We start from the raw sequence: 9,034 nt of genomic DNA, 5'->3' as shown, positions 1-9,034 counted from the left end.
CATATAAGCAAGGGGGGTCTGCGGAGGGGAGGGAGTCGCTGCTGCTTTTAGAAACGCACACCACGCGAGGGGGGCTTCATTCTCAACCCAAAGACCCTGGCCGGCGCATCCCTGACGGTCTTCTGTGTGAGAGACAGAAGGAAGCCACACTTTTACCCGGTGTGTTTCCCCACCCACTCCTTTTTCTGATGTGTTTGTGTTTGGACGTTTCTGAACATCGGCCCATCCTCAGCCAGACCACCGGGACTAACAGCGAGCTGCGGAGAGTGGAGATGAACATTTCCTAACGTGGTCTTTCTTGAATCGTTGTATACTGAGATCACCTTCCGCCTTGAGGGCTTTGCAACGAAAAACAATCCTAGAAATATAAACAGGAACAGCGTACTCGGTCATGAAGTGCACCTGTCGAGACCACCTCCCCGGAACGGACTGTTGAGATAAAGGCAACTTTTTCAGGAAGAAGTTGCCTCCGATCGATCGAAGACCCCGCGATCGAGAAGGCTGATACTCGAGTCGTTGTTTTTTTTCGTAGCACTTTTATCTTCGTTACTAAGTCGAAACGGCGAATTCAGTTGATTATCTGTCCTTTCTTTGCTATCCAATGGATATTCACTGCAAAGGAGACCCCTTCTCTGCGATGCACTGTAAGTAGAAATGACCTGATCTGAGATGGTGCTGTTTGCATGCGGAGGAGAATAGAGAAGATTCTGCATGATCGAAGGCCTTTGATGGGAAAGAGGCTTCTTTTTTTTATTAATGTATGTATACATGTTTACTTTGATAGGAGTCTAACTGAACTCAGCTTCAAAACGTAAGCATTAGAGATGTGGGAATGGAGGAGTGAGTATGATCTGGAAATCATACTAGCCATCACTCATTTGATTTGGCTATTTCAGTAATTGCAATTCTGCTGCCTTCAAGGAATTAGTTAATCGACCGTAAAAGGCAGAGATTTAACAGATGCAAACTTACAGCAAACTAGGGTAAACAAACAAACAAACAAACAAACGAATATGCTTAGAGTTTAAAGCAATTAGACCAGGCAACGTTGTGTTCCCCTTACTGGGATTTTCTTTAATAAAATAAAATAAATAGTAATAAAAGTAACTTACATTTAACTAATGTCAAAAAGGCATCAAGCATTAGTAGCTTAATATTATGATACCAGTCCTACATTTATTATTCATTATTCTAATAATAGGTAGCCTACACACGTGGCTCCTCTAACTAAATACACCTGCCAGAAGTGGACTGTATTTTGTTCACTAGTAATTTAGTGACTCTTTAAATAATTCATAGCTTCTTCGTTTACCATATAATATGTAATATGAGAAATCAAAGCTCATTTAATTATTTAGCCTCCAAGGAAAATGAAAGAGCTTGCAATTGAGTAGCCCACATGAGCCGTGGACGTGCTAAGATAATGTAACCTCTATGTTTTCAATAAGAAGGTAAGCTGAGAGACGTGAGGTCGTTATTTATAATAATAATATGGCCTAATCTCAGTCAGGAAAATTTGACTCTTGATTTTTATGCGCCAGTATAATGAATATAGCCTACTTAAAAAACACAATATTAGGCCTGGATTATATATCAAGTCTATTAAAGCATTAATAGTCAAAGATAATATAGCCTATATATATTAACGTGTAAGACTGTGCAATGCATTGCTTTACCATTATAAGTAGACCTTTTGGTTTTGTTTCTTACCGCGTTTGAATATTAATTTCTAGAAACATAGCGAGGCCTGGCGCACACAAACCCGGGCACGGAAACTGTGAAGAGAGCAGTAATCCTGTCCATGAAATGAAACATTGAACCCAAACTAAAACGAACCACCAAGTGGATCTCGTCGAGATAAATGTTCGCTCCACGCGTAAACACAAGCTTTGCGTAATGTTAGGTTCTGGTGTCTTTTTTTGGTGCTGTTGTGTCCCACGTAGGGCACGGGGGGGTGAACCAGCTGGGCGGGGTGTTTGTGAACGGAAGACCCCTGCCAGACGTGGTGAGGCAGAGGATCGTGGAGCTGGCCCACCAAGGTGTGCGTCCCTGCGACATCTCCAGACAGCTGCGGGTCAGCCACGGTTGTGTCAGCAAGATACTGGGCAGGTAAGAGAGTGGAACTGGGATGCCAGTCGCAATGCATCCCCCTTTGAAACCCCACGGTGTCCAATTCGATTGGATGCAGGCTTGTAGAATATGCAATACGTATGGGGCGATTGCTCGAACTGTCATTTTTTTTAATGAGAGAAAAGGACCGTTGTTGGGGAAATGTTTTGAGTTGCATACATTGCTGCCAAAAGAGTATCTCGAATATCATCAAGAACTGTAATTTAAAATGATAAGCTAGGGAAGTATATTCTGGTGTTGTTCATTTAATGAGCATGTGTTCCTCCGAATAATTTAAATTAAGGGGACTTGTAGGCCTAATTGTTCGCGGTGTCCTACATATATATATAATAGGCCGATTTAGGAATATCGGTGGATAATGCAGCCTATTTGGAAACCATTTGAAGGCTGGAAGGTATGACTCAGGCAGGGTTCCGGATCATGGTCGTCATAGGCCAATATTAATGGAACAAATACAAAGAATGGCGTGATTAAAATCTACATCATTACAATTCTACATTATTTCCTTTAGACTTGGGTAATTTTACTTATCATAACATTTTCTATCTAATCATTTTGTGGCTTTTATTTTTTATTTATTTTAATAATTGTATTATTATTTCCAGATATTACGAGACTGGCAGCATAAAACCAGGAGTGATCGGGGGGTCGAAGCCCAAAGTGGCCACGCCAAAGGTTGTGGATAAAATAGCCGACTACAAAAGACAGAACCCCACCATGTTTGCGTGGGAGATAAGAGACAGACTCTTAGCAGAGGGCATCTGTGACAACGACACCGTCCCGAGCGTGTCGTCCATAAACAGGTAATAACCATTTAATCAACTGTATTCATCAGCCGGGGGGATTGGAGAATGAAAGCTTTATTCTTATTTTGGATGGTAAAAAGGGTAGGCCTATTGCAGAAATATTTTTCGATTTTGTTTTGGTCTTGTATAGGCATATATGCCTGCAATAAATATATAGGCCTATATGCTTAGTCTCCTAACCGTTTTATCCTAAAAAATAACTAGAACTAACTAGAACTAAGCCTATAGGGCTTAGAGCAGGCCTGTGATTGTTCCATGTTGGGTCGTGTAGCTAAAACAAAATAACCGGAATTATGGCTGCACAAATGTAGAAAGGTCTCGAGGAAAGTGCAAAATAAAGCAGCGTATTGTTTGACCAACTTCTCGCGATAGTGGTCTCAGAGGGGTATTTCAATCTTCCACACCAGGCTCCCTCAACAATCAGCACTTCATCCAGACTGAGGGAATCTGTCTGGATGAAAATCCATCAATATTTGGTGACCATATCCCGTGATACTATAAAACAGGGCAATTTGGTTTTGCACATCTAATGTGTGTGTGGCGAAGCAAGTTCTCTTTTTTTTGTTGGCACTAACCCGAAAACGGTTTAATGTTACCTTGATATGCAATTAATTCAAGTGTTTGTTTCTTTCACAAATCAACCTTTTAATTCTACACCAGCACCAATAATGGTCTACTTAGCTATAACCTAGTTTTTTTAACCGTGTGCCAACGTTTTGTTATTTTTTTGCAAAGGTTATTGATTTTAATTTAATTAAGATATTGCTGGCTGCATTGTTTATTCATTGTTACTATTGTTTTTTTTTACATTTACATTTGGCATAACCCTAGATGAGGCTTTGTAGTGTATCCCAGCACATTTGCTATTAATGATTGAAGTTTACGTTTAAAATAAAGACAATATGAACTTGGGACCCCATAGGCCTGGGTCAGGCTCGAGACCACATATCTTACCCGCTGAAAAAAAACACCAAACATCTCCCCCATTAGTACTAATTCCTAATAGTCCAACCCAATATGATCCGGGAAGAGTGCTAAAGCCAGACTGTATAAAATCAGAGGGCGAACAACCGACCGACCCCAGCAGCCACCCCCTACTCCCCCCACCACCCCTCTGAACTTGGCCCCTCCCGCTTCCCCCCGCCCACCCACCCCCCCCTCCACCCCTCCCCCCGCCAGAGATCTCGCGCGGTGAACTTTGGTTAAGAGGCAGTGTTCCATAGAGCCAGCATCAGCATTACGTTTTAATGAGTTGATGTGAGAGCGCGGACAGCCTCGCACAAGACATCTTTTAAATAGAGAAAGGCTGAAGAAAATTCATTTCATGGTTCGTGGTCGCTTAAAAAGGCCCATTTAGGGGAGCTCAGACACATGTATGTGATAAATTCAGAATGTACATTAATATCATTCAAAGGCTCCTATGAAGTTTTTCAATTCTAATTAAAGATCAGTGTGTTTGACTGAGGGCACTTATGTGTCTTTATTTATGTAGAAAATTAAATTGTGACTACAAAGAAATGTAATTCTATTAAGAAAATATGAGAATTACTTTGAATCATTATTCCTGCATAATGTATTTTTCATTCAGAAACCATTTTGGAAAATTGTAAAGATTAAATGCCGGACTGACACGTACACACTAACACACACACACACACACACACACAAACCGGCACTAAAAACAACACACACACACACACACACACACACACACACACACACACACACACACACACACACACACACACACACACACACAATCACATAGCATATTGGGATCCATACATTAATGCATGTCTTACACAAAGAAAATTAAGCTCCATTGAAACATATGAAATGCATACTATTATTTCAGCATTAGACATGTCTCACTGCTGGTCATTCAATCCACTCATATTAAGTAATATTCATGAAATAACCTGTTAGAATCCTCCAGGTTGTTTCTTTTTTGGTTCACAGCAACAACAACAACTTAATTAATAACTATGTAACAACAACATGGCATTCACTCCACAGTCCAGTGGGTTTCATGTCTGGTGGGGTAACATAGACGCGAGGCGAGGTGTGACTGTGTGTGTGCGATCGTGCATGCGTGCATACGTGCGCGTGTGTGTCTGTGTCTGTGTCTGTGTGTGTGTGTGTGTGTGTGTGTGTGTGTGTGTGTGTGTGTGTGTGTGTGTGTGTGTGTGTGTGTGGGCGGGTATTCCCCCAGTAAAAGACAATTTATATAAAAAATATATAAATAAAAGGAGGGGAGGCAAGCCTTTCCAGATGAGTGGGTATGACCGGGGAGAGGGAGGGGGGGGGGCACCAGTCGCCGTGGCAGCCGGTGTGACCTCAAGGCGGCAGAGTGGACAATGGAGGATGTTCTATTTAAACACTCCTTCGTCAGCCGTGTGCACGATGAAAACGCCACAGTGATACTACTAGTGCTGCTGCTGTAGTGAGCAGCCACTCGTCCCGCCGTCTCTGTGTATTCCTTAAGAAATTAAAGAATAATTTAATCTATTCATATGATTGTGAAATGCTACATGAAAGGGTCGATTTACAAAATAAAATAAAAAGCTTTTAGATGCTAAAGTTTGATATAGTATTGATTCATGGGTGAAGCCGTTTTGATGTTTCTGGGGGGTTTGTCATTAATGCATTTTTCCGAAACGCTTATTCAATATCAGGAACAGTTTGGGTTTTAGGGGTCGAAAGCCTGTTGCGTACAAATGTAAATCATCAACATTGTCCTTGGAAAGAATATTGTTGTTTCTGTTGTGGTGTAGCTGTTCGGCCCCCCAGGAGGGTTTTGACAGTGTTGTATACCTTCCCTCCAGCCCCCCCCCCCCCCCCCCCCCCCCCATTACACCAATATCAATATCTAGATGGTCTGATGCGGCCCTGATAAACACCACAACGTTTTAATAGGAACACAAACCCCAAAACAGGAACGCAGAGGTTCGCAGACAAAGGATCATTTTGTTATGATGAGTCCTTTAATAATGAATTATTTTGATAATTGATGCCAGAAAATAGCAAAAAAATCATTCATCATGTTGATGTGTTGAAAACGGAGGAACCAAGTATAAACGGATAGGAGTATAATGGCCAGAGGTAAAAGCAAAGCGACCATTCAGCCATTCTCTCTCTAGAACCCCTCCCCAAAACCTTCCCCGCCCAGCACCATCCAAACCCTGCCTAATACAGGATGAACAGTTTGAAAGTTTCACAAATTATTGTGACAGCTCTCTCTCTCTCTCTCTCTCTCTCTCTCTCTCTCTCTCTCTCTCTCTCTCTCTCTCTCTCTCTCTCTCTCTCTCTCTCTCTCTCTCTCTCTCTCTCTCTCTCTCTCTCTCTCTCTCTCTCTCTCTCTCTCTCTCTCTCTCTCTCTCCAAGTGCCATTCAGATTAAAGGAATCTAATGCTGGCGTAAGCTTGTGCAAGGCAATAAGGAACTATTGCTTTCCTGTCACATGTAATTTATAGCTTTCTATTTGCATCTGTTTGCCCGTGTGACTAATCCCCAACTTTTTCCTCCCCTAGCGCCGATCGATACACCCTCATCCGCACATTGGCACCTGGGGGTGGGGATGGGTGGGGATGGTTGTGTGTGTGGTGGGGGGGGGGGGTTGCGTCAGTTTACAGAGATGTGTGATCTGGGGAGCCATGTGCAGGGATAGTGGTCTGTGATGCTCCCCTGCCCTCCCCCCCCTCCTCCCACCCACATCCTCTGCCTATCTATAGTGCGGGAGAGGAGAAGGGAGAAAGTGGGAGAGAAGGAAAGGGAGAGTCTCATGGAGGGAGAGAAGGAGGAAATGCAGAGAGAGAGAAGGGAGGAGAGAGAAGGATAGAAGGAGAAGGAAGATAGAGGGAGAGGAGGAAATGGAAAGATGGGGTAGATGACAAGAGAGATTGAAAAGGGAGAGAGAGGGAGAGAATGGGAGAGAGAAAGAAGGGGAGAGAGAGGTAGGGAAGAAGGAGAATGGAGAGTGTGAGAGAGTGGTAGGGAAGGGGAGAGAGTAAGTTAAGGAGGGGAATGAAGAGAGAGAGGGAGCTGATTAGCGGGGTCCAGGTAGAGGCAGTGAAGCTAATCATTGAGGTGAATTGATGTGATTTCATGCTTTGTTTGCAAGATCACCCGGACCAAAAGCGCAATAGAGACTTTTCTCTATACTTCACCTTGAACCGATATAAAAATAAACAACACTCTGACCATTGAGTAGAATGTGAAATCATCATCTTTGAGGAAATGTACTTCAATCTATGCTAAAGGTCGGACAGAACATTTTACAGATTTCTTGAAGGAATGGTAAGGAATTGCAAACGTGGAACCAGGAAATGCAAACAGGAATTGCAAGGAATTGCAACCTTTTTGTATGGTTGTCATAGGACTAAAACAACGTTTGCCGTTTGTCTTTGTCCTGCAGGATTATCAGAACAAAAGTCCAGCAGCCCTTCCATCCGTCTCCTGATGGAACATCGCTCTCAACGCCGGGCCACACCATCGGTAAAGCGCCTCACTCCATTTAAAGGCCATTCTAACAACAACCCGCATAGAGCAAGCCGTTGCTCTTCAATGCAACGCAATGTTGCCTACAATGTAGCCTGCATCGTAGCCTACCTTATAGCCTGCAGCGTATCCTACAACGCAGCCTGTGATGCAACCTGCAACGTAGCCTGCTATGTAGCCTGCAACGAAACCTGCAACGTAGCCTGCTATGTAGCCTGCAACGAAACCTGCAACGTAGCCTGCAACGTAGCCTACAATGTAGCCTGCAAAGTAGCCAACAATTTAGCCTGCAACGTAACCTGCAACGTAGCCTGCAACGTAGCCTACAATGTAGCCTGCAAAGTAGCCAACAATGTAGCCTGCCACGTAGCCTGCAACGCACCCTGCAATGTACTCTGCAACGTGGCCTGCGATGGAGCCGTATGCGCGCCACATTTAGCTATAAGCTTGAGCCCTAACGATAGCTTCATGTGTGTTTCATCTGCCTCAGTACCAAGCACAGTGTCTCCACCGGTAACTACCGCCTCCAACGACCCGGTCGGCTCGTACTCCATCAACGGCATTCTGGGAATTCCACGATCAAACGGCGAGAAGAGGAAAAGAGACGAAGGTGAGAGAGAATTCTGTAAGGAAATTTTTCTTTTTGACTTCATTTCATCTTAATGTTACAAAGGCAACAAGCACAATGCATTACATATTGTGAAGAGGCTAGCATCATTGTGACAGCAGTTCTGTAAAGGAGGCCTGTGTCTTTAAATAGGCTCTTACCAACACACATCTCCAACAAGCAAAAGCATTATATAAAAATGTGCAAAGTTGCAAGTGTGTCAATCTGACAAGGATGCCTGCCTGATTTGAAGACACAGCCTCCACTGTTGTCTCCTGCGATTAATCTTTATGGGCGTGATTAAGAGGCCTCAGATAATTACATGTCAAGATGATGTAGCCAGCCACCTAGGTCAGGGCAGAGGCAACCATCTCCCCGGGAAAGAGCTTTTCAACAAAACTGTCTCCACTTGACGCTGCTAGTGCTGCTGCTGCTGCCGGAGTCGTAGGTTAGTGGCGAGAGTAGTGCCTGAGGCGATATAGATTATTGGCTCTGTAAGCAGTGGGCTTGCTTAATGTCACCACATAAGCAGCCTGATGAGAATAGCTAAGCAGATGCAGTCGCTACCCGGAGAATTAAAGAATTAAAGACGCATTCCGCCGTACGGGTGAGTGGGTGGGGGGGGGGGGTGTTGATGTGGCTCCCAAAAGGGGGGTGTGTATATAAACAGTATATCAAACAAGGGGGGGGCGGGAGGAGACAGTAGATTTATTTCTGCAGTGTTTCGGACCGGGGAAGCTAATCAGAGCACGCGGCGGTTTACATAGCGTTTTTCTTTGTTCTGGCATTTGAGCGAGGCGTAGGGGTTTTTGCAGGATATTGAGTGGAATCGATGTTTTATGTGTTGAGAGGGGGGGGGTGGGTGAGGCGGGGGGGGAGAGGAGGCGGGAAGGGAAGGAGCGCGGGATGACTAATGACCTGTCAGAGGTAGATTTCCTGGCAAAGATATAAAAAAAACAGCATGACGTGGACATGGCAAATGACATAATCAAGT

The 9,034-nt window shown here is 43.9% G+C and overlaps 1 protein-coding gene across 3 annotated transcripts in view; it reads left to right on the top strand.

Annotated features, from left to right (window-relative positions):
• Positions 1 to 586: 586 nt before the first annotated feature.
• pax2b (paired box 2b) overlaps positions 587 to 9,034 on the top strand; it is a 28,287-nt gene continuing 19,839 nt past the window's right edge. For 2 of the 3 annotated variants that reach the window (XM_056577124.1, XM_056577125.1), the window contains exons 1-5: positions 602 to 644; positions 1,944 to 2,109; positions 2,736 to 2,933; positions 7,351 to 7,430; positions 7,924 to 8,043. In XM_056577124.1, coding sequence (XP_056433099.1) covers positions 602 to 644; positions 1,944 to 2,109; positions 2,736 to 2,933; positions 7,351 to 7,430; positions 7,924 to 8,043 — 607 coding nt within the window. Of the gene's footprint in view, positions 645 to 1,931; positions 2,110 to 2,735; positions 2,934 to 7,350; positions 7,431 to 7,923; positions 8,044 to 9,034 lie in introns of all 3 variants that reach the window. The other variant, XM_056577126.1, reaches the window with a different exon arrangement.

The sequence above is a fragment of the Gadus chalcogrammus genome, chromosome 18 (genome assembly GCF_026213295.1).
Source record: "Gadus chalcogrammus isolate NIFS_2021 chromosome 18, NIFS_Gcha_1.0, whole genome shotgun sequence".
Classification (NCBI taxonomy): domain Eukaryota; kingdom Metazoa; phylum Chordata; class Actinopteri; order Gadiformes; family Gadidae; genus Gadus; species Gadus chalcogrammus.
The sequence above is the reverse complement of the archived record's forward strand: the minus strand, read 5'-3'. Positions and strand labels throughout refer to the sequence as shown.